The sequence below is a fragment of the Tenrec ecaudatus genome, chromosome 6, assembly GCF_050624435.1.
Source record: "Tenrec ecaudatus isolate mTenEca1 chromosome 6, mTenEca1.hap1, whole genome shotgun sequence".
NCBI classification, from domain to species: domain Eukaryota; kingdom Metazoa; phylum Chordata; class Mammalia; order Afrosoricida; family Tenrecidae; genus Tenrec; species Tenrec ecaudatus.
The window spans coordinates 101,513,254-101,539,196 of record NC_134535.1 but is presented as its reverse complement, the minus strand read 5'-3'; the positions used below and the strand labels follow the sequence as shown (position 1 = coordinate 101,539,196).

Genomic DNA, 25,943 nt, shown 5'->3' with positions numbered 1-25,943 from the left:
TCTCATCATAATGAAAATATATGAATTTATAGAGACAGTCCTTCTTGACACTGGGTAAAAGAAGGATTTTGACCCTGCAATGGTCAGAGCACAGGAAATGTATAGGCCTTCAGGCTACTATCTCTTATAAGATAGCTCCCCCAGCCCTGGGAACAGCAGTGCCTGGGTGGCTGTGCCTATTGCCAGGACGACCAAAGTTTCCCAAAGTGTCCCACCCCATTCCTGCCCTTCCCAAACACATTCCAGGCATTTCTTTAAATCTAACAAGGAAATAACCAATACTAGTTTTGTGAGGAGCTGTTAAAACCGAGCTACTCTGTAATGGAGATGTGCACTTATGTGACCATGTTGAAAGTTTGTATTAGGCCGCTATGAACAAAGAAAAATGTATGTATATATTAAATATTTTATAAGTTAAGAAATAAATACTAAAAAATAAATGCCCAAATTATAAGTTCAACTTTGCCTTCCTTACCTTTTAAATAGAAATATATGTCTATTTTAATAATGAATTTAGATTTTCCCCTTAAATTCTTTGAGCATTTTCCATAACATTCCTCAAGTTAAAATGACAGAATCAAGAGTTCTTTGCTCCAACCATCCATTTCCTAAGTAGAGAATTCTTCTTCAGTCAGGGAAGCCGCATAAAGAGCTTGCTTTCCCCCTAGACTCCGTGAAGATTTCTGATAGACTGCAGAGAATCCTCAGTGGTTAAATATAGTTTTCAGAAAAATAATAACCTCATGTCTTAACATTAAGATAATAAAGTAGGACATTTCTCTGAGTTAATATCTTTAATATTTTTAATATTTTCTTGTAGAATATACTATCTTTTTTTAATCCACCAAAATAATATATCTGGAGGCAGGAACATTGATGACTTTAAAAGCACTTTTGAATTCTTAGAGCAGAAACACTACTCTGGTAATTCTTACAATAAAGTTAATTTTAAACATTTCCAAAAAGGATTAGAGGACTAAGCCCCTTGACTTTTCCCTTAGGGACAAGGATATCGATGTACGTACACGTTCAGAAGATGCCCTTGGACATCGTAGTCAATGGGAAAGACGCCAGCGTGGAGGTTAGTTTACGCTGTAATAGGGCTCTCGTGATGTTCTCAGGGAAACGGTAGACAAACTCAACAACAGCCCTCTCTCCACATCTTCCAGAAGGCTCTACAAAGACGCGCGCTTCTGGTTCGGGAGGCTTAAATGAGTTACCTCTTGGCATAATTTGGTGGATGGGGTACCTTAGGGAGTGTATTCCCTGTGAATGACCGGATCCCATAAAAACCAGCTACTCTGCCTTCCCAGCTTTCCTATCTGAGGCATGAAGATTAAACTGACAGGTGGACTGAGATCTCCAGGTAGTAGAAGCAGAGACATAATCGTATGAATGAAAAGCTGAAGTTGAACCAAGCGAAAATTTGTAAAATGTGTCCTTGTGGTCTGCTTTCAGGCCTCCTCACTTGCTTTTTTGGGTCTTCTTTCATGGAAAGGCCAGTCCCTTGGCACCAGCGGGTGTCCCCAAAGCTGCCACTTTGAACCAGCGGTGAGAGGAAAGCTTCATGTGCGCCCTCGTGCTGCGGAAGCAAGGCCTCCATGATCAGCTCCTTTTCCCGGTAACAGCAGCGTCCTACGAAACGGGCTCCCAATGCTATTGTGTTGGAGCCTTGTCTCGAACCTCCTGCAATCGCTTTTCTAGGCGATCTAACTTGGCGAGATTTTCCTTCAGCAGTTTGCTGTCTGGAACTAGCTGTAAGGCTTTCTCATAATAAGCTCGTGCAGACACATAGTTTCCCTGTGGGAGAACAGAGAGAAGGCAATTACAGTCGAATCCACCAGAATGGACCCTCAGAGAAGGAGGCACCTAAGAAACAGATCTTCTGCCCGACATTGCACTAGTGTTCTCGTAAGGAGATCCTGCCTGCAGGTATGATTTTATCCTTATCTGTTCATACCTTTGAAGAATCCATTTGTTTTCAGTGCCAAATCCGCGGGAAAAGCAAAGCGTAAGAGCTGTACCCCAGCGTTACATGGCAGGAAAGCAGATGAGGCTCTCCCTGCGTACTGTCCTCCTGGGTCAGCGCTGCTCTTTCTCAAACCTCAGAGCCGGGGCTACAGGCTCTTACTGAGGTGGAAGGAGAGACAAGAGAAAGAGGGGGCAGAGGGGAAAAGAAAGAAAGAAAGAAAGAAAGAAAGAAAGAAAGAAAGAAAGAAAGAAAGAAAGAAAGAAAGAAAGAAAGAAAGAAAGAAAGAGTTTGTGGACTGCAAGCGTAAGGATGGAACAATTGAGGTGCCCACTCTTCGGCCACTTAAACGACACACTACCCAGCTCTTTTCACCCAAGCAGAGGCGGAGGGAGGAGAAGCATGAAAGCAAGTTAGCTACATCAGAATGGTCCTTAAAACACGTCAGAACATGACTTTCTCAGCTCCAAGACCGCCAGCGAGCCAACCCATTTGGTACAAAAGTGGAAATCCCCTCTATCCCTGCAGGGCCCTACATGACCTGACTGACCTCAGCATCCACCATTTCCCCTCACCACGTGTCCTGCCGGAGCCTTTCTGGCCGCCTCACTATTGTTCACACACACTAGGCACACTCCCACCTCAAGATCTTTCTTTGCACGTGCTTTTTCCCTATCTTGTCACACGTGACGTGTTCCCTGCAGGTCTCTATTTAAATATCACTTGCACTGAGGCCTTCCCTTACCATCTTAACTAAACATGTCAGCACTCTCTCCTGGCTTCTTTGCTCCATAGTACTTCTGGTAATCTGATGCAACATGTAGCGTACATGTGTATGGGTGGGTGTGTGCTGTGCTATGTGTTTACTTATCTGTCTTCTGCAAGACTGTCAGCTTCATGAGAACAGGCATTTTTGTCTTTTGCTAACTGCTTTATCCCCAATGCCTTATCCCATGTCTGACAAACAAGAATGCTCTATCACACATTTGTCAAATGAATATGTGGATGGGTGCAGAAATGGATCCTGTGAGTCTCTGATTTTATTAGTTATTCACAACAACCCCTTAGGATTTTTTTAAAATTTTCTTTTTACTTGAGCCCTTGGTATCAGCTCACTTTTCCCTCCTCACCCCACCCTCATGAACCCTTGATAAATTATAATTACTATTATTTTTGTATTTGACACCATCCACTGTCTCCCTTTACCCATGTTTCTGTTGTTTGTCACCCTTGGTGGGGATGGGGGAGAGGTTATATGTCAATCACTGTGATTGGTTCCCCTTTTCTCCCCTGCCTTCCCTATACCCTCTTGGTATCACTACTCCTACTCTTGTCCTGGGGGGTTTGTGTGTCCTGGATTCCATGTGTTGAGAGCGCCTATCTCTACCAGTGTACATGTCTAGCAGGATTTGTAAGACAGATTTGTGGTCATGATGGTGGTGGGGGGAGGAAACATTAAAGACTAGAGAAATGTTGTATGTTTCATTGGTGCTATACTGCCCCCTGGCTGGCTTGTCCTTTCCTTGTGACCCTCTGTGAAGGGATGTCCAATTGTCTAAAGATAGACTCCACCTATCCTCGTTCACACTGATATGACTCTTTGTTTTGGGCTTTCTGATGCCTGATCTGTTGACACTTCATGATTAACCAGGCTGGTGTGTTTTTTCTATGTGGGCTTTGTTTCTTCTCAGCTAGATGGGCACTTGTTTGTCTTCAAGACTTTAAGACCCCAGACACTATATCTTTTGATAGCCGGGCACCATCAGCTTTCTTCACCACATTTGCATATGCACCCATTTTGTCTTCAGCAATCATGTTGGGCAGGTGAACGTCACAGAATGCTTTAGGATCATTTTTAATCCTTTTTGGCAGAATGATTCAGGCAAAGGCTGCTTTTTCTTGTGAAGACAATACAAAAACCAACCCACCACCAAACAAGCAAGCAAAAGTTTGTTCTTCAGTAGAAGGTTTAGAAGTACAATATTTCAAATAGTCCGTGGAATGCAGAGTGCATTGGAAAGTGGGTTATGACAGAGGCCGTTAGGTTAAAATTTAACATCTTATCATTTGATCTCCCTTTTGACCCATTTTAAATTTGTTCAAGTTTTTAACATTTTCTGCCTTCTTTTCAAAGGAGGCTTTCCCTCTGTTTTAGTTTGTTATTGTTGTTGGTTTCTTCATCGGTTTTATTTTAAACTTTTTTCTGTATATGAGATCCAGGCTGGGTAAAGCTATAGAGACAGTAACCGGGTTAACCACAGCTTTTAGGGGTGTGGCAGCGGAGGATGGGGGGATGGGGAGTCAATGACAATGAGCACCAGAAAGAAGAACGAGTTCTAACATTGGTTGTGGTGACGGCTGTACTACCCTTTTTAAGATGATGGGACGACTGGATTGCATGCCAATAAAGCTGACTTCGAATAGTCTGTGGAAGACTTGCACTCTCTCTCAGTTCCATTTGCCCACACATGTTTCGAAGCCCCTAGGTGAAATTAAGTACCAGACGTTGGAACATGATATTTAAACACGCACTTCACTCGTGCGAGCGAGTCAGGCTGCAAGGTAGCGAAGACACACGGAGCTCAAGCGGGGCTTCAGTTCACATGGAGTGCACCTGCAAGCTGAGGATACCTCCCTAACTCCACATGGTTTCCTGTGACAAGTAAAACCAGGAGTCTAATTTGAATTTTGGCGTGATGGAGAATATTGAAAGCACCACGGACTGCCAAAAGGAAAAAACCAAACCAATCGGTCTTGGAGGAAGGACAGCCAGAATGATCCTTGGAGGCAAGGATGGGGAGATTTTATCTCCTATATTTTGGACATGTTGTCAGGAGAGACCAGTCCCTGAAAAAGGACATCAGGCTTGGGAAAGCGGTGGGGCAGGGAACAAAAGAAAGGTCCTGGACAAGATGGACTGACACAGTCGCTGCAACAAGGGGCTCAACCCTAAGAACAATGGCGAGGCTGGTGCAGGACCAAGCATTGCTTCATTCTGTTGTGCAGAGGGTTGCTATGAATCAGAAACGCCTCAATAACATCAACATCACCAACAACTTATAAACAATAAGGGGTTCAATACTATATCAGGGATCATGCAATTTCCATTGGAAGCACCCAAGTTTTCCGTAGCTCAGTAACTTTTTAAATTTGTGAATTCGTATTCCACAACACAGGGATGTTTTCCGAGCACCGGGGCCCGATGCAGACACACGTAAGCTAGTGGTCGGTCACTTGGAAGAAGGAAATGGAGAACAGCCTCCCATCCCTTTGAGAAGTCGCCAGAGGAAACCCAAAGCCCGCATGCAGGCGCACGGTCTCTCACCTTGACGTGCTGGATCCCGCCCATGTTCATCCAGGCCTGGGCTTGGTCTGGGTTTAGCTCCACCGCTGCTTGGTAGCTCTACAGAAATAAGAAATGCCGTCAGGCTGGAGAACAAGAACTGGTCTTTAACGCTGCAGGGCGCAGAAGGCCCGTTCCTCCCCCGTGAACACTGACGTGCTGAAGGCAATGAAACCCGCTCCCACTGGCTCACCAGGGACCCCCTTTATTTCTATTATTTTTCACCGCTAATGAGTCTCCGGGTATGGAGACTGAAAGGGGTAATTTGGCTGCAGCGCTAACCGGTGGACCGAGAGACGGAGGTGAGCGCTATGACAGTGCAGGTTCCCGCTGGCCCCGGACCTGCCAGGACACTCTGCGTTGGGACTCGTGAGATTATAAAAGGAGCTTGTAAGGAAGCGTTGTGTTATGAATGCTGGATCTTGGTTTCCGAGCCAGTTAGCCCTGGTGTGGCAGGTGTACTTTCCCTTTCACAGTACTCCTTACTACAGACCTGCTTATTTAGCTTATGTTTGCTTACTCCCAGTGACAAGCCTGCTTCCTAGTTCTCTAAGGATGTCAGCTTCACTAGACTACCGTCTGTCTGTCTGTCTGTCTTATTACCAACTGTCTGTCTGTCAGTCTGTCTTATTGGTACGGCTTGTATATTGCTGTGATGCTGCAAATTTTGCCGCTAGAATGTCAAACCTGTTCCTGGTGGACAGGCTTCCGTGGAGCTTCCAAACTAAAACACAAGCAAGAAAGGACTGGCTATTTACTTTAAAAACTAGCCAGTAAAAACTTTACAGGTCACCAAGCTCCAGCACACCCCACCGAGTCGGCTCTGACTCATAGTGAGTCTATAAGACAGGGTCGAATTGCCCCTGTACGCTTCCACCACTAACTCTTTTTTTTTCATTTTTGCAACCTGTGAAAGTAATTTTTTTGGTAGGAATATCTCTATGTTTTATTACAATTTTTGATCATTTAATTAGGGGTTCATACAACTCTTATCACAATCCACATATACATCAATTGTGTGAAGCACATTTGTACATTCATTGCCCTCATCATTCTCAAAACATTTGCTTTCCACCTAAGCCCCTGGTATCAGCTCCTCATTTTCCCCCTCCCTCCCCGCTCCCCCTCCCTCACCAACCCTTGATAATTTATAATTATTTTGTCATATCTTGCCCTGTCTGACGTCTCCATTCACCCACTTTACTGTTGTCCGTCCCCCAGGGAGGAGGTCACATGTAGATGCTTGTAATCGGTTCCCCCTTCCCAACCCACCTTCCCTCTACGTTCCCAGTATCGCCACTCACACCACTGGTCCTGAAGGGATCATCCGCCCTGGATTCCCTGTGTTTCCAGTTCCTATCTGTACCAGTGTACAACCTCTGGTCTAGCCAGACTTGCAAGGTAGAATTGGGATCATGATAGTGGGCAGGGTGGGGAGGGGCAGGGGGAAGGAGAAAGCATTTAGGAACTAGAGAAAAGTTGTATGTTTCATTGTTGCTACATAGCACCCTGACTGGCTCATCTTCTCTCCAAGACTCTTCTGCAGGGGATGTCCAGTGACCTACAAATGGGCTTTGGGTCTCTACTCCGTACTCCCCCCCTCATTCACTATGGTAAGATTATTTGTTCCGATGATGCCTGATACTTGATCCCTTCGACACCTCGTGATCGTACAGGCTGGTGTGCTTCTCCCATCTGGGCTTTGTTGCTTCTGAGCTAAATGGCCGCTTGTTTATCTTCAAGCCTTTAAGACCTCAGACGCTATATCTTCTGATAGCCGGACACCTTGAGCTTTCTTCGCCATATTTGCTTCTGCACCCATTTGTCTTCAACCAACACTAACTCTTAACTGGCGTAGAAAGCCTCGTCATTTTCCCCTTTGGATCACAACAGAGTCATATCCAGGCAGCACTGGACTATGCGCTCTCTCTGTTGGAAGGCACGAGACAAGAGCTGAAACAATGGACTCACAGATCCCTCCATCCCAACACTGGGTATCATTGTGTTCTGTTGTACAAGTGCTGTTAGGAACCAGAGCCTCCCCAATGGTATTTAACAACATTTCATGAGAACATCTTTTACGTCTCTGTGGCAAATGACAGAGCTTCAAGTGTTTCAAGCAAGTCATCTATCCCTCTTTTGTCTGAATGGCATGCATCTCATTAGGTGTAATATCTGGGAGAGGTCATTTTAGTGGTTTGCATGTTGTTTGGCATCAAAGGTATTGATTCCATGATACCTTTGCATTATCACTGTCAGTTTTTGGAGGGATACCTGTAAGCAAAGTCAAAGTCTGAGGGTGTTACTTTCAATCACAAAGCTACGTGTCTATTCATGTGTTTTAATATTTCCTGCTATTTTCATGAACAAGAATCAAACTAAACAGACCTTGGCAGGGTCCAGAATCTGGCTCACCACTCCTCAACTTCAGTTTGAGAGGAAAGAAGCAAATGATGAGAACTAATACCCTTAATAAGCTACTAAAATAAGCTTTTAAGGTATGTCTCCTGAGGTTACTTTATGTCGGCAGATATTTAAGTGCATTACAGTAATTGAGAGGAGGGCGGGAGGGGATGGGGGATAGAGGAAACAGAAGAGCTGGTTTGGGGCTACAATGTGGGATGCTTTAAATGCCAAATAAAAGATGATCATTCAGAAAATAATATAAAAGTATAAAAGCATCTGGATAATCAAATGCCAGAGGCTGGCTGGTTCTCTCTCTCTCTCTCTCTCTCTCTCTCTCTCTCTCTCTTTCTCACACACACACACACACACACACACACACACTTATAGGAACAAATCAGATAATTAACTCTACAAATATACCAATGATGTTAGGGTTTTCTGTTTATGCTTCTTTAAAGACCGAGGCAGCGCTGATTTTAATGCATGAAATGAATAGCCTCATTTTATTCAGTGGCTGTACCTTGAAAGCTTTGTCCAGAAGGTTCTGTTCTCTCAGTTGGTTTCCTTTTGTGAAAAAGAGTTCAGATACAACTTTAGGATCCTTTGGTTTCAGTTGAAGAGCCTTGTCTATAGCATCCAGTGCCTACAGAGATTGAACATTAAGATACAAACAAGGCAGCTTAGAGAAAGAAAACCTGGTTTAAGTGCTGAAATGGATTCTTGTTGTTCCTATCTATCAGAAACAGCCGGGCGTCAATCAAAACACTCATGTTCTTTAATCTTCCTGACTTTCGCATTGAGAAATGATGTGACCCCAACAAAACATGTCTCTGTGTTTCAGGTTCTATATTGATATAATGGTGACAAATTAGCCTGTCCCTAAACACATGACAGGAAGTCCAATGTGATGCAGTTAAAAGCTTTGGTATCATACGGGTTACATGTTGGGCTGCTAACTACAAGGTCAGCAGTTTAAAACCACCAGTTGTTCTGAGGGTGAAAGACAAGTAAGTCTTTCTACTACCCTAGAGAGTTACAGTCGTGGACAGTCACGAAGCAGTTTTACTCTGACCCAGAGGGTTGCCATGAGTTGGAATCTACTTGGTGGTAGTGAGTTTGGCTTTGGACCCCACCCAACAGCCCCTTCTCTGGTCCAAGGTGGCCATTCCGCTCCCTACAGCCCACTGACCACACTGCAGCTGAAGACCCTATTCACACTGCCCATTGGATCATGCTGCTCTCCCTAAGCCCCCAACTTCTCCCGGAAGAAGTGCAGAACCCTTGGTTGGGCCCACTAGCCCTGAAGGATCTCCATCAATCTCTGCGGCCACATGTCACAGTGTCTCAGACAGGACATGTGTTTCTGCCACAGGGCCTCTCTGTGCACTATTCCCCTGCCTGGAATGTTCTTTGCTTTTTGTATGATAGATTCCTAGTCTTCAATCCGCTCCAACCTCTCTACCACCCTACAGAGAACCCTGACCTCCCAGACTAGGCGGGTCCCCTTGAGGGAGCTCGCCACCCTTCATGGTGTCATTGAGTACAACGGCCACGTTATGCATGTTTTATGCGACTGGCTTGTAGTTGGCTCCTCTATTAGCTGCTATGCTCCTTGAAGATAAAGTCTGGGCCTTTCCATCTCTCCCGTAACATTTTATTCCTGGTACCTGCACCACAGAGTCTGGCAGATAGCAGATATCCAACAAATAGTTTTTAATGGATTTAAGAGTCTACTGATCTATGGCCTTTAAATAGGAGAAAAGTAACATGGCGACACTGACCTCACTTACAGAGTTGTTATCAGACTAATTAAGGCAATATATTAGAAGGGACATGGAAATCATAGAGCACACAAGCAGGACTTATCATCATTATACAGTGAGCCGAACACAAACTGCGATCCTAGCACATAAACTTTGGTTTTGAGATACGTTGTGCATTGTATTAGAGGGCTTAGACAGCAGCACTGCTCCTTGTGGCTGGACAGAAAAGAGTCTGCTCCCGCATAAAAGTCTTAGTGCACGGATGAGCCAAGACATATTATTTCAAGGGACGTCTTTTAGCTGAGAGGACCTGTGAAAAGCTTTCGTAAACTAGGATACGCTGACCAATGGGATGTAAGGCTGCTCATCCCTGTACATGCCAAACTGCGGAGTCATTTGGGAGGCACTGTGGTTCCTAAGCAGGAATTCAGCAATGTACTTGTCTACCTTGTGGTGGCGCTCCTGCTTGCTGTAGATGGCTGACAGAAGGCGATAGCATTCAAGGCACCCGATCTCCTCCGACACAATGTGGTTGGTCAACTTTTCAGCTTCTTTTGTCTTACCCATCACAGCTAACACTTGAGCCTGCAAAACCCCAAAGACCTGGGCTTAGAAGACATTTTGTTATTTTTCCAAATAACACATCCATAAATATGCACAGAGACATTCCAAAAAACCCTTCCTGTCCAGCATCTATTTAGTGACTGATACCATGGGCAGAGTTACTACAGGTAGAGGTTTTCATTCGATTCAGGTATGTATGTATGCCCATTTGTGAGTCACTACAGGTCAAAGGTTTTAATTTTCTCTGTGTGTATGTGTCTGTATGAATATATGTATGTGTGTATGTATGTGCATTTGTGTGTGAACGGCAGAAGCACCAAAGATGTCCAATAAAATGATTTGTGCCTATAAAATATTGACTAAATATGTGAAAATATTAATAATGTTTTATGGTTCCAGCAGAACAAGATAAAAACTTGGCTTATTAAATGTTGAATGAACTGGAAGAGTAAAGCCTAAAAATTTGAAATTAAAAATATCACTGGTATTAATCTCAACGTTCTTGAGTTAGATAACTGCACTAAGGTGATTCTAGCCAACGTCCCTGTTCTTAGGGGCTATTGAGCAATAAAGGGCATATTGCCTAGAAGAAACTCTCACGTGGTTCAGGAAAGAATAATCTATACCAATAACATGTACATATGTACACATACCTGTACATATATACATACCTGTCTACACAAAATTACATACATAGAGAGTTAAAAGCAAATGTATCAAATGTTGCAAATTAAGAGTAAAAGGGGTAGATGGAAGTTTTTTTTTCTTTAACTATTCTTGAGACTGTCATAAGTGTGAAATGATTTCCAAATTAAAACAAAATGTTGTGGTGTCCATCTCTTTGGAGAGTGGCTTTCGCAGCATTTGTTGCTGGTTTGTTTTCTTGAGCTTAGTGAATTGTTTAGCTAAACCTATTCGACCATTTCTACCTGTCATGCGTGGCACGGGCAGCGCCCTTTGATTTGTTCAACTACTCGCACCTTCCCTTTCGGAGCTGTCCCGCCCAGGGACACGCTCACTGCCCTGCCCTGCCCGGGCGCGTCTTCCCTGACCTCTAGGGGCTGTAACTTGGGCAGCATCCACAGTTCAGAGAGGCGTAGAATGCTCAAGGCAGACGCTCCTTACTCGCTCGGGAAGACTGCTGCTTGGTGTTAAAAAGACGTCAGGGATATTTTCTGGCTTGAAGTGTAAAAGTTATGTCAGGGCACTAGTTTGGGGGATTTATTTTGTTAATATTCATAAAGTGGATATCCTATTGCATTTGTGGCCCAGGTCTGAGGTCTAAGGAGCCCAGCAGTCTCTAGCATGAGCTGGGCTGGGCGTCCAGCTTTGTCTTCTTCAGTTCCGGCTCACCAGTGCCAGGCGCAGCTCTTTCTGCGAAGGCTGAAGAGCAGCAGCTTCCCGGTAAATCTGCAAAGCCTCCTCATAGCGGCCAGTGTTGTAATATAATGCTCCCAGCGGCGACAGAATCTCCGCCTTGCGGGTCACTTGGAGTGCGCTGAGATGTGAGAAAAGCAAATGGTCATGATCCCGTCAGTGGGTGCCTTTCCAGCCTTCTAAACCTAAGTTGAGAAAGGGCTGTCCATGGTTGGAGATTCCGGTCCAACATGGTCTTTAAAAATAAATCATAAAATAAAAAGGGGGTTCAAAAAGTTAGGTAGAAAAATGGACTTAAAAGACAATAGAATTCCCCCCCTCTCATACCCTTTTGAAAGTCTCGCCATCCAGATCACGGTAGGAGCTCTGGACCTGACTGCGGCATCACCCCCTGAGTGTGAGCCAGGGGAGCAGCAACAGAGTATCAAGGCTGGATTCGTGGTGGCAGCCTGACACGGACACAGAGCCGGTTTTTCAGAAAACAATGGGCCAACTAAAGAGGAAATACAACTCCAGCCCATTACAGCCAACAGGCCCAAGTCTTCAAGCGGGGAACCATGTGCACGGCTGCATTATTCTCTTTGGAGCCCAACACCTGTATTAACTTGGATTGGCAAAATTTGCTAGAATACGAAGTGCACATCTGCTCTGATGAATGAAAACCTGGATGGGTAATTGCACAGGCCTCTGACCAGCCAGCAAAGTGAAGCTCCCGCCCCCGCCCCCCCCCCCCAAATGAGCTTACCGTTTGTACCACTCTTCAGCCACACTGTTCTCTCCCAGTGACCTATAGAGTCTTCCCAGATTCACCATGGCCACGTGATGGCTTGGGCTGAGTTGGATGGCCTGTTGGTAATGAGCCACAGCCTTCTCTGGAGAGCCTGCAGCAGGCAGGGTTGGTAAGAGGAGAACACGCTTTAATTATTGGAGCTCTTTTCTCTTCTGATTTGCCACCTTCCTCATCATTACAGAGACAGACCATCAACTATTCAGTTTTCAAATTATCTTACCACTAACTTATAACCATTTTATTAGACCAGAAGGTCTCCAGAGAAACTGAATCCATATATAGGTCATTGGGAACTGGGGGACACTCATAAGCATGAAAACCCAAATACAAAGAGAAAATAGAGCAGTGGAAAGACACAAAGAGTAGTCAATGAACTTTGTTTCTTGTCCTTTGGGTGGGGAAAGGAGGTTGCTTTACTGTTGTAACATGAAGGTCTCTTCGGATCTTTACGGTAATTTAGTAGTAGGTGGCTAATCGACCAGCAGGTGGCACCACACAACAATTTGATGTGCAAACACAAAGCACAGGTCCTAGGCATATCAGAGTAAAAATTGATATTCTAGAAAACAGGCAAGCTTCAAAGCCCTTTGAAAATTAAAAAGAAAAACCTTTGAGGCACTGCATATTGAAAAAAATAATTAAAACTGAATTTTACGGCAGGGCAGCTGATTATTAGTTAAGTCTAATAATCAGCAACAAGAACAAAGAACAGAGTTGCACTTTTTATTAAATCCAAATAGATGGCATCATTATTGATCAGTATTCATTACGCGCCAATAGTATCTAGGCCTCTGTACAAATCACAAAGGAAATGGCCTCCCTGCCCAGCAAAGCCTTGCATTAAATAAAATGGAGGGGGTGGGGGGTGGAGCGGGTTCTTCTCCAGCACCTGCTAGACAGGAGCACTCTATCGATGATCATAACAGAGTTTCCATAATGCACCTCAAGGAGGGCGCAGGGAAAACACCCTAGAGGTTTTTCCCCCAAGCGCGGAAAAGCATCTGCCATGCACCAGGGCTGGATTCGGATGCAGGTTCTGTAGGCTGTTGAGAAACATGCCGCCATCAGAGCTCTTTAAGCTTGGGAAAATGACACGCCAAGGTGGCTGCTGCGCACTGAATCACCAAGGCTTCTTCCTGCCGCCCGAGGAGTTTTGCGGAGCGAGCGGATGATCAGAACTGGGGGCATTTTACTTACTGAGCAGGAAGATTTAGAAAACTCGCAGCCCCAAGGGACAATATGACTGATGACCGTTGGCAGGGTGGACTTCCTGCCGAGCTCAGTGAATTTTATTTCCGAGGCGTTATTGGGACCATTGCCACTTTGCTGGGCAGGAAGTACTTCTAATCTCCACAGAACCAGGTTCCCTGGAATTGTACTCACCAGTATCAACCAAGAAAACTCCATAATTGTTGTGCAAATCGGAGCTGTCTGGGCAGTTCTCTATGCCAGCCTGGTAAATTTCCTCAGCTTCTTTATATCTCTCCTGTAGAAGAGAACAAAGAGAGAGAGATATTAAAACATACCCATTAAAATAAAGAATGGGAGTGGGGAAGCAGCAGTCACATATGGAGCACGTGTGCGATGCGTAACAGCTCTAACAGTGCACTGCTTGCACTGAATGGAAGACTGCTTTACCTGTGGACAGGTGCTCACCACATTTCAAAAGTTCTCTAATGGAAAAAAAACACTTTGCTGTTACAAAAGACCTATGCTAGTACCTGTTTTTTGCTAACTAAAAAACAAAACCAAAAAATCTGAGCATTTTGGCTTTTATAAAAAAAAAAACAAGTCCAAGGCAAATGAGCATTCAGCGGTTGTTCTGCAGCCACCTGATAAAGGCAGTTTCACACCGAGCACTAAGAGTGCCACCAGGCTCCTTCCCCAAGAGCTCCCTGCCTGCCACCATTTCTCCTGGAGACAAGCTGTGTGCTGATGTGAATTCTATTGTAGGGCTGCTTACGACAGCGTCGCCAGTTTGAGCCTACCCTATAAATCTGACTGGACCAGTGCATGTAACTGGTACAGATAAGAGCTTGCAACGCAAGGAATCCAGGACAGATGAACCCCTCAGGACCAGTAATGTGTATAGTGATATCTGGAGGGTAAGAGTAAGATGGGGGGAGAAAGGGGAAACCGATCAGAATGATTGACATCTAACCCCCTCCCAGGGGGCTGGGCAACAGAAAAGTAGGTGAAGGGAGACAGTGGTAGGTTTATGACATGAAAAAAAAAAATTAGCAAGGGCTCATGAGGAGCAGAGGGAAGGGGGAAAATATGCTGATACCAAGGGCTCAAATAGAAAGCAAATGTTTTGAGAATGATGATGGCAACAAACGTACAAATGTGCTTGGCACAAAGGATGGATGGATGGATTGTGATAAGAGCTGTAAGAGACCCCAATGAGATGATTTTTTAAAATGGGCCAAAGGGAAAGCACATAAGAGATTAAATTTTAACCTAAGAATATCTGCAATAATGCACTTTCCGATGTGCTCTATCTGAGGCAAGATGCTTCATATCCCTAGTCAATGGGCTGAGGGAGTTAAAGCAAGGCTCCATCCATGGGGAGACTTTGCAAAAATGGATTTGGGCCTTTTACTGTCATCCATAGCCTTCTTCAAAGCTGCTGTTCAGAATTTAAGCTCGAATACAATTCCCTTCTTTGGATTTGGATTTGATTATTTATATCCAGATTTATTTATCGGATCATCCAGGCTGGTGCACTCCTTCCACGTGGACTCAACTGATACCTCACTTATCCTAAAGACAAGCCTTTAAAATCCCAGACACTATACTTTCTGATGGCTGGACACCTTTTGTTTTCTCTAACAGACTTTGCTACAGCGCCCGTATCTTCTGTAATCACGTCATGAGGCAAGCTGTCTCTTGATTTCTATGAAGACAGAAATTGCACCTGACGGGCTCACCAGCAGCTACTCCTGCAATAGGAGTAGCATAGGCTCCTGAAGTTGTTAGGTGGGGCATATGCTCTTCGGTTCAGGGCCTACATAACTAGTAACTTAAGTTGCTGTTTGCATGTGTTGCCTCTCTTGTCTGTCAGTGGGCTGTACTGTGAGGGCTTGCATGTTTCTGTGAAGCTGGAAACTATGCCACTGGTGTTTCAAGACTATCCAAGTTACCTGTGATGAACAGGCTTGAATGTGGCACCCAAAGAACAGGTGAGGAAGACAGAAGAGGCAGACCATTCTGAAGGTTTAGCCACTAAAAGTCTTCTGAGTAGGAGTGGAACATGGTCTGTGAAAGAACTCACTACTAATTTTTATATTGGATACATTTTGAAATGATTATATTTTGGATAAACTGGGTCGATCAAAATGAAGTTTATATTTATATAGTTCTCTTGACTTTTACAAAGATGGCGACTAGAGAAGGAAAGGTGACGCGTTTGGCTCAGGTTCAGCTCTTATGGCTTTTGTTGCCCTCGGAAATGCGCCGCACACCATCGGCTCCACATGAATATCACTGGAAACCATTTTATTCCCTTGGTGTTGTCCTGATTGTTCCTCGCATCTATAATTTTCCTAAAGGACAGTTGCACCACCTGACTAAATACTTCTCTTTTCTCTCAGTTTAATTTATTTGTACTGAAACACACACAAACCAAGAACGTGTTCCCTGGCACTGATCCTGCTCTCATCACCCTCCAGCATGGATCGAGGACTGCTTCGTTTCCACGGATGTCAGTACTGCAGCTGCAATGTCTCAGCTATTCCAAAGCCCTGCCTCAATCCCTTAATCCATTATGGGGAGAATTTTTGGGCCACCAGACGTGTCCTCAGCAGCAGAACAGGCCTTCTGTTATTTAACAGGTTAGACAGCAACCAGCACCAGCCAGGCTGAGTCCATCTGTCATTGCTCCAAGTTGCGACCTGGGTCCAAAAGAGACACCTTCACTCATTGGCACCTATAGCCCACCCACCCATGTCAGTGTGAAACGAGGTTTCCTGAAAGACCCACCAGTATTTTTCCTCAGCAGGAAATCTGCTTTGTCCGGGGCCTGGGGTATGACATGTGGCTTCTTATCTACTTGGTAGAAGGACATTGAGAAAGAGGAAGACCCCCCAAAGAGACAGACTGACACACTGGCTGCCAACAATGGGCTCACACAGAAAAACAAGGACACAGGTTAGGGAAGGGGCTCCTTCTGTTGACACTCTGTGAGTCAGAGCATCTGGATAGCTCCTCACAACGTATCTATTTACTCCACACACTTTAATTATTCTGCATCAACTTTTTGACGGCAAACCATATATTTTCACACCCATACGAGATCGTCTTAGCTCATTTTCTTTTACAACATAGAAATGAAAATAGATTGAACTAAGCAAAAACAATACAGATGTAACTAATCACCCATGTAAAAGAGAAATTTGTAAAGCCTTTCTGACCCAAACAGGATGATTACATTCACCGCCATTCTTCCGGAATGAGACTGTTCTTTACACCCAATGGACTGGCAGTGTGTTCCCCTGACCAGCTCCAAATGTCTGGGTATGTTAATTGTCAGAAGCCATAAATGAGTAAGGAACATTTTTTGTATTGTTGCAGCATCGTGTGGAAGGAATACACCCCAAGAAAGAGGATTACAGCAAAGAAACGTTGGTGTAAATTGGCCTTAAGATATCTTCCTTTCCTGATAAGAATACAGAAACACAGTGTCAAGGGGAAACCTTTGAATTTTAGCTGATGTTCCCTTGGCGGCTAAGAGGGTATCACTTACGCACACGATTTCTAAAGCAAGACCCTTGGTGTTAACTCTTTATTACCAGCTCTGGCCCCAAAGACTGTCATCCTTTAACTTCGACATATTTTTTATCACTTCTGAAAAATATACATTGTAAGCCTTCTGATATTACGATTGTGAACTTTATAGCCCCATTGAAGACTTCCCCATCCCTACGCTATCCTACTTGTGACCGCAGCCACAAACCAACCAAACGATTGCACTACCATTGCTTTGTTTCAGGACCTAGATCAACCTGTGTGAGAAAGCCTTAGTTGAAACCGGCAACTTTCACTTGTTTAGATTGGTGTCTTCTGACATGCAGGTGTACTAATTCTTCTTCTGAATACATTTTCTAAAATTCAGTTTTTATGAATCGAGTGGATTCATCTCTACAATACCTAGGAGTAAACAAATAATGTCACACTTTCCTAGCAAAGTTCCAAAAGGCCGAGGAATGAGTCAGTGTGAAGCACACAGCAACTTGTAATGTCTTAGAGAAAAGAAAACACTTATAAAGTTATTATCCATTGACTAACAAATTTGTCTTGGAAGAAATATGGTCAGAGGGCTCCTTAGAGGCACGGCTGACAAGACTTTGTCTTACATCCATTGGAATTGTCAGGAGAGATGAGTCCCAGGAGAAGGATATCATGCTTTTTAAGTAGAGGGGCAGGACAATAGAGGACAGGCCCTAGATGAGATGGATTGACAGGGTGGCTGCAACAGTGGACTCAGGCATAGGCGGAATTGTGAGGAGGCGCAGGGCCGAGCCGTGTTTTGTTTTGTTGTGCCATGGGTTAGAAGGGAGTCTGTAGCATCTACTCACAATGACATGCTCATCCCTTGAGGCACTGGTTTGTGTGTGTTTGTGTGTGTTTTCTGTGTACATAACAAGTTAGGTTCTCCGTTAGCAATTTCTGCACCTATTCTTCAGAGACATTGGGTACATTTTTCAAAATGCGTATTTTTCATAATTCCCATCTGGACATTCTGTTTCTCATAGTCTGGTTTCCTAGCCCCTACTCCTTTCATCTTTGCTTTAGAATAAGTAACCGCGGCCCATTTGATCGCATGTAGTTTATTTGCTTCACAGCTGAGCAGTGCTCCCAGGCAATGTTCTTGGAGTTTATGAGCCAGTCCGTTCTTTAGCTACATGGCGCCTTCAGGAGGTAGTTTAGTTCACTATTTATGGAGTATCACGGGGCAAGCGTCTCGGGCGGGTCCTCTGGTTTCAGTGATCTAGACTTTGGAAGAATTTGAACTCTGTTCCACACTAGGAACTCTTGTGCCTGCCTTTCTAAAGAAACAGCCCTGGTGGCAGAGTATCCTGAGCACTAGGCTGCTAGCCACAAGGCTGGCCATTCAAACCCACCAGCCACCCTGGGGGACAAAGAGGAGGCTGTTTGCTCCTGTAGAGATTTTCGGTCTCAGGAAATGTAGGGAGGGTCGCATTGAGTCAGAATCGACTCAATAGTGGTAGGTTGTTGTTGTTGGTTGCTTACATCGTACTTTGAAAAATTAGACTGGCACGGCAAAATAAAATGAAAGACCAATTCTTTACAAAAAAATCTTCATACATCATTGTATTAGGGGCTCATACAACTCATCACAATCCACACATATATCCATGTGTCAAGCACATTTGTACATTTGGGGGGAGATAATTCTTTTTAAAATTAAATTTATTCATTTTTAAATCATTTTATGGGGGCTTGTACAACTCATATCACATACATCCATTGTGTCAAGAATATTTGTATATTTGTTGCCATCATTGTTCTCAAAACATTTGCTTTCTGCTTGAGCCCTTGGTATCTGCTCATTTTCCCTTTCCCTCCCTGCCACCCCTCCCTCATGAACCCTTAATAATTTATAAATTATTATTTTGTCATCTTACACTGTCCGACATCTCCCTTCACCTACTTTTCTGTTGTCCACCCCCCAGGGAGGAGGTCATATGTAGATCCTTGTAATCTGTTCCCCCTTTCCACTCCACCTTCCCTCCACCCTCCTGGTATCACCACTCATACCACTGGTCCTAAAGGGATCATCCACCCTGGATTCCCTGTGTTTCCAGTTCCTATCTGTACCAGTGTACATCCTCTGGTCTAGCCAGACTTGCAAGGTAGAATTGGGATCATGATAGTGGGGGGAAGTGGGGAGGAAGCATTTAGGAATGAGAGGAAAGTTGTATTTTTCATCAGTGCTATACTGCACCCTGACTGGCTCGTCTCCTCCCTGGACCCTTCTGTAAGGGGGGTGTCCAGTTGCCTACAGATGAGCTTTGGGTCTCCACTCTGCACTCCCTTTCATTCACAGTGATATGATTTTTTTTTTTGTTCTTTGATGTCTGATTCCTGATCTTACTGACACCTTGTTATCACACAGGCTGGTGTTCTTCTTCCATGTGGGCTTTGTTGCTTCTGAGCTAGATGGCCGCTTGTTTACCTTCAAGTCTTTAAGACCCCAGATGCTATATCTTTGGATAGCTAGGCACCATCAGCTTTCTTCACCACATTGGCTTACGCATCCACTTTGTCTACAGCGATTGTGTCGGGAAGGTGAGCATCATGGAATGGCAGTTTAATAGAACCAAGTGTTCTTGCATTGAGGGGAAAGACCAATTCCTAAAATCACAATGGGTGAGAATTTCAGCAACATAAAAATAAGTATCACAGAACTTTAGGGCTACAAGTAGTGTTAAGAGATGTTAGTTCATCAGTGTGCCCTGGTGGCATAATGAGCTATGCACTGCTAACCACAAGATTCACAGTTCAAGCCCATCAGCCCTCTGTGGGAGAAGGTTGAGGCTGTCTATTTCTGTAAAGATGTAAAGTCTCAGAAACCCAACGGGGCAGTACTGCCTATAGGGTTGCTACGAGTTGGAATCCACTCGGTAGCAGTGAGTGTATTTGTTTTTGAGCTTTCTATCAAGGACTCTTGGTGGCACAGTGGCTAAGTACCTGGCTTAAAAGAGGTGGGTGTGGTTTGAACCCACCAGCTGCCTCATGGGAGAAAGACATGGCACCTGTTTTTTAAAGGATTCGTCTTGGAAACCCTAGAGGGCTCTACCACTCTGTCCTATAAGTTAGTCATGAGTCAGATTCAACTTGACGGTCATGGGCCTGGGAATCACCACCAGTGTTAACAAAACAAGAAACTAGTGCACACAATATAGAAGAAAATTTCCCCACATCTCATAGCTACATGAATAGTGGACAAATGGAATTGACCACTCCTGGATTAAGCTGTAGTTCTAGAAAAAAGGAAAAGGTGTTTCTGGCATTAAAGGAAATAAAAGCATTCCTACAACAAGCATGTCTTGTGCAACCTCCAGGGGTCAAGTACACATTGGAGACCAGAAGCGTGAACAAAAAAAACTAGTAGGATGCTGTCCACACAGCCAGGGACTCAGACAAGGAGACAATGCCTTGCAGCAGGTCGGTCGGGGTCTCTCTGTCTCTCTCTCTCTGTGTTGGGGTGGATGGGTAGTAGAAAGCGCTCAGTGGGATACCAAGAGCAGTACCCAGACCTATGCTTAGATAAGTCTGTCCCGATCCCGATGCCCTCCAGGCAGGCATTGGCTACTGCTCGCTTCAGTGGGTCTGTAAAATAAGATGAAGAAAATCTGTAGATGCTTGAGACGAAAGCATCTTTGTAACTAAATTCCGGGAGAGCTGAATGGAGTTTTCCCTGAAAGAAGTAAAACGGAGTTCCGCATGTTCCAACTTCCTAAAGTCCGGTACAATAGCAAACAAGTTTCCCTGTGCAATTTCTGTCTGGCCTGATTCAATTTTATGTTTTCTCCCCACTTTTCTTGAAGCTCTCACATAGGCAAAGAGATAACCTTTTCCATCACAAACCTTCTCACTCCTATTTCTAGGGCAATGAGCTAGCTCCCCACTAGACATGTAATTTTCAAAGGCCAAAGAAGAAATGGAATTTAAAAGCCCGTGTGTGTCAGGAGCGAGCAATCACACCCCTGTAACCTCGATCGCCCCCCAAGGGCAATGTCTGGATTCTGACTCTGACTAATGTCTTCAATATCTGTCTTTCGCTTCCTCTCACTTGACTCTAAATTTCAAGGCATTATGAAAAAACACAGGAGGAATACATTTGGCAGGTGTTTATTTAAATAAATGCCACATTCTCTGAAAGGGCAGTGAATTTATCTTTTTTTTTTTCCTTTCTTTCCCTAAGCATTATTTAATCCCTCAAGCTCAATTGCGAGCATTCTTTCCTTCAGCTCATTCGGCTAGAGAGAAGTCTTGAATGCAGCCTGGTCATTCCTGGTCTCAACTGACTTGTGTTCCAGAGGAAATAAAATCAAACTATTTATAGGACAACTTTAATTAAAAACGCTCTTGACCCGGAAAATGGTCTGACAAATCAGACTTTCTGCTCTACACCAGGGACCTCAACCAAGCGCTGCCTCAGCACAAACCAGTCTTCCAGGGCGGCTGGTTCACACGGGCATTTACCCCTGGGATCCTCTCCATGTTCAAGAGCATTTTCAGTGGAGTGGAAACAGAATGAGCCCTGGGGAGAGATTAAACTCAGTCAACACCCCCACGTTCGGCCTCACCCCACCAAGCATGCTTTTTACCTCAAGAAGTGGAAATGAGATTGTCTGAAAACCGTAATGGGACCCTGACTACAATTTACTCTGTTGAGCCAACTAACTTATTTGGAACTTATTTCTTTAGTTCAGATTGCAGCATGGGCTTAATGCAGTGCTCCTCAAGCTTCTTGGTTTTAGTACTCTTCTGTACTCTCAATATTACAGGGGACACCACCCTCCAAACAACAACAAACTTTTGTTTATGTGGGTTAGATTTAACATATTTACCAAGTCAGAAATTAAATGGAGGGGGGAAATGAAATACTGACTTACTTAAAATAATAATGATAGAAACAATTTATACTTTCATATTTAAAAAATGATATTTTCCAAAGATAACAGAGATTAGTGAGTATAGTGACATTCATTTGTACTTCTGCAAATCTCTGTACTATCCTGCTTAATAATAGACAGTTGGCTTTTCCTACATGCCTTGGCTTTCAATCTGTTGTTACCGTACACACTCGAGTATAAGCCTACACAAATATCAGCCGAGTCACCTAATTTTACCACAAAAACTGCATTTAAAAGGGGCTGAAAAACTCGGCATACACATGAGTATATATGGTATATGTTATCTTGGCTGAAGCATGTGAAAGAAATGCAAATTCAAAGATATTTAGTTAGAAAAAGGGGGTGTACTTTCATAATTTTTTCCTAATTGTTGATACAGCACATCACCTCTAAGAAAACAAAATCGAAACAGAAACAAAAAACACAAAGCACAGACTCACGAGAGAATGAGGGAAATATACAATTTACTTCTTAGTACCAGTAGTCTATCTTAAGGAGCAGGGATTTCTTTCTCCGATGGCTTGGAAGTCCATCCTTGTTGGTAGTCAGGAACTCCTTAGAGTCCTGGGTGTCTATGTCCCCTCTCTGTGTGTGTCTGTGCCGATTGTAGGCTTTTGACAACTCGGAAATGATACCATTTAGGAACCACCCTATACTGGCATGGCTCTTGTGATAGTTACATAATCTCCTGTCAACTTGCAAAGGGGTGGAGTCTCCCATGTCAATCAGGTCATAGCAATAATGCCTCTCTGTGGGAATGGCTTTCTCCTGAGGATTCTAGGAACTCCTGTCTTCTTCCCTGGAGGTGAGACACACACTCTCTCTGAGTCATCTTCCTGTTGACAAGCCACATGGAGCTCATGGAGCTAGACTGAGAGAGGCAGAGCCCTGGAGCTGGAGGAGTCATGTGGAGACCCACGCCAGTGTTGAGATACTTCCACTGCCACTGGATCCACAAGACTTTCCACCCACTGGCCTGTGACCCTCCTGCATTTGGCATCATTGCATGTGTTGTGTGAGTCTGAAGAGGAATTTTTAGACTGGTATCGGACATATGGACTTGATCTAGACTAGGTTGGGACGTTTTCTTCATATACAATTACTCTTTGATGTAAACCTCTTTCTTACATGTATATGAGTGTCTCTGGATTTGTTTCTCTAGTCTGCCTGGCCTAACACAGCTCTATCAACATAATGAAAGGAAAACCCACTTTCCAACCAAGCAGGGACATACCTACAGCAGGTGAGGGCTAAGCATCACAACATCTTGAGGGGGCACACTTCAAAGGGACTGCCCTTTAACACTCTAACTAGTACGGTTTTCCTTCTAGATTACACATTACCGATGATAAATAAAAACTGCATCTTGCCATTTCAGCAATCTTTAGTGTCTGGCCGAACATAGGCACCCAATACATACTTATTGAATAATTAAATCAATAAATTCTTAAGGTAGGGTCTGGTTCAAACTGACTTGACTACATAGACAATATTATGAGTGGGTAAACCTACCCAAAAGATGATACTTGCTCAAGGAAAGAATCTGACCTGGGGTATTCTGATCTTGATCTAGATTTCTAACTTATATTTTAATGCCCCAATTTTCTTTTCATTTTTGTATGAAGCAAAATTATACCCCAAAATGCAAGGAAAGAAAAATATTCTATTTGGAGTGCTATCAATTTAATTAATTGAGGTTTCCCAATAGGTTATAAACCTGGGGCTGGTAATAATTTACAGTAAGTCAGAGACATAGCATATTCATTTTTATTTCCTTTACTGCTGATGTAATGCAAGCTGGGTAACCTATGGCAAAACTAGGTTGGATAAAAATGTTTGTGGCCTTGTAAATGCTTACAATTCTATCTGGAACTCTGAAACACAGCCAGTTATCCGTGTTAATGGAGACTCAGGGGAGACTAGCAGCCAGAAAATATCCCACTTCACATCTAAAGGCATATTTTCTTCACCAAAAAAATGTTTTTTCCACCGAAGTTGACACAGGAGGGCATCCACTTTGTGATCCGACCAAACCCCTCGCCTACTCTTGAGTGGATCCTGAATCACAGAGACCCTCGCACAGGACGAAGTAGAACTGCCTGTGTGGATTTCAAAGACTGTAATTCTTTACAGGAGTAGAAAACCTCACCTTTCTCTGGTGGAGCAGCTGGCGGTTTTGAGCTATGAATCTTGTGGGTAGCAGTCCATAACCGCTATACCTCCAGGGCTCCCACTTTGTGCCACATACCATTATGTCTAATTTCTATGATAACCCATCTCCTGCATTTCTGCTATAACTTTCCCTCCATCCCCAACCTCACACACGCTCAATCTCATGACTTGGCCCACAATCATGGTTCCCTCATGGAATCCCATCCTTGAACGGTGTAAGATCATTGTGTGAGCAGTCCAGAGACCAGGTTCTAGTCCAGGTCTCACTGCAGGTTATTTGGATGGCCTCGGCCAGTCCCGTCACTATGGGAACCTTGTATTGTGATCTGTGAAATAATAAAGGTTTTAAAAATAGTATGCTCTAGGGCTCATCTTCCACTCCATTCTTCCTTTGAAATAACCCACTCACAATTTAGTTTCTTTTATAAGAAAGAACCCTAAATCTCTCTTTCCAGCCACAACTCTCTCATCTGTCCATAGGCCATTTCCACTGAATTGTTCCACTAACATTTGAGACTGAGAGGTTACACCTTGCTGGCTATGGCGGCAGGGTGAATTGGCACCAATCTTTTGGAAAGCAATTAAGTGACATGGCTCAAGAGTCTTGAACTATGTTCACCCTCTGATATGGGACTTCTGTTTTCAGGAATCTAATGTGAGGAAATTACAGATTTTCCAGGAATCTATTGTGAGGAAATTATAGCTTGTCCAAGAATCTATCGTGAGGAAATTACAGATTTTTAAAAGTCATTGGAAAAGAAAAGTTCATGGTCAAACACCAATAAATAAATGAATAAAGCACAAACCCAAATGACCTACAAAGGGTGTATTATTATATAATTTATGATGCATCAAATTGATAAATTACCAAGTACCCCTTTAAAATGCTATCGAAGGTCATTTCGAAATACAAAGACACACATATTATAAATAATTTAATGCCAAATGAGCAAAAGAAATAAAATGCCAATCGTATATGAAATTAAGCATGAAAATAACATAAGTATACTTCTGAGACATACATGATTTACACAAAATGATACTATTTGTTTTGAGATATTATGGTCAAAGGATATATTTTTTTTCTGGTCTTTCAAACTTTAAATTACATTTTTAGATTACTTGTGTCATTGAAAAAATACTGAAGCTGGTCTTATTTCCTTTCTTCCTAAAATTCTGCCTCTCTCTGGCTTCTTCACATTTCGGAAGTCCATGGGCTGTCTTAGTCTTTGGTTGCTTGCTTCATTTCCTGAAATAAGGCCTCAACCGCCCACGCCAGCGTGCACTTAACGCTCCTTCCAAATAGCCCACATGTTTTCACAACTTTTCGTCCGCGCATATTTCAAAATCCTCTCCTCTGCCATCTATCTTTGTTCTTTGTATCTGTCAATTTCAAATAAAGCCTCTCGTGTGAGTCTCAATCTCCTCTACAATATCATTTATTTTCAACGTATTAACCTATTGTTCAGACTCTCTGCTTTGTCCAAATGGCTTTGCTTGCCCCCCTTGGGTGCAGACAGCACAGCACTAAGCCGGAGGAGATCGGAAAAGGCATTACGACGCTCCTGGCTCTACGGCCCTGCGCGTGGGAAATAGCACGGAGGGACAGCAACCAGGAAGAGCAAGGTATGCCAAGGCGACCTTGCTTTTTGGTTTGAATTTCATTTTGCGGTTGTTGACAATATGCACAGCGAAACCAGCACCCATTGAGCCGTTCCCCTGTGCACAATGTAGCGACATGGGTTGCGCTTTCTGAGTTGTGCAACTGTTTTCAATCTCCTTTTCCGAGTCGCTCCGCCCACAGTACTGACATAAACTCGATGCCCCTAAGGTGGTATCTGATATTTCATGTTGCCGTCGTCAGCGAGATCCCACACCGGCAGTTCTTCAAAGA

At 43.8% G+C, this 25,943-nt stretch overlaps 1 protein-coding gene across 1 annotated transcript in view; it reads right to left on the bottom strand.

Moving 5' to 3' along the window:
• Window positions 1-755: 755 nt before the first annotated feature.
• TMTC1 (transmembrane O-mannosyltransferase targeting cadherins 1) overlaps window positions 756-25,943 on the bottom strand; it is a 314,438-nt gene continuing 289,250 nt past the window's right edge. Inside the window, exons 14-20 of the mRNA XM_075551917.1 lie at window positions 13,596-13,698; window positions 12,168-12,303; window positions 11,399-11,543; window positions 9,929-10,066; window positions 8,239-8,361; window positions 5,295-5,372; window positions 756-1,800 (exon numbers count right to left, since the gene is read on the bottom strand). Coding sequence (XP_075408032.1) covers window positions 1,657-1,800; window positions 5,295-5,372; window positions 8,239-8,361; window positions 9,929-10,066; window positions 11,399-11,543; window positions 12,168-12,303; window positions 13,596-13,698 — 867 coding nt within the window. The 3' untranslated portion in view covers window positions 756-1,656. The remainder of the gene's footprint in view (window positions 1,801-5,294; window positions 5,373-8,238; window positions 8,362-9,928; window positions 10,067-11,398; window positions 11,544-12,167; window positions 12,304-13,595; window positions 13,699-25,943) is intronic.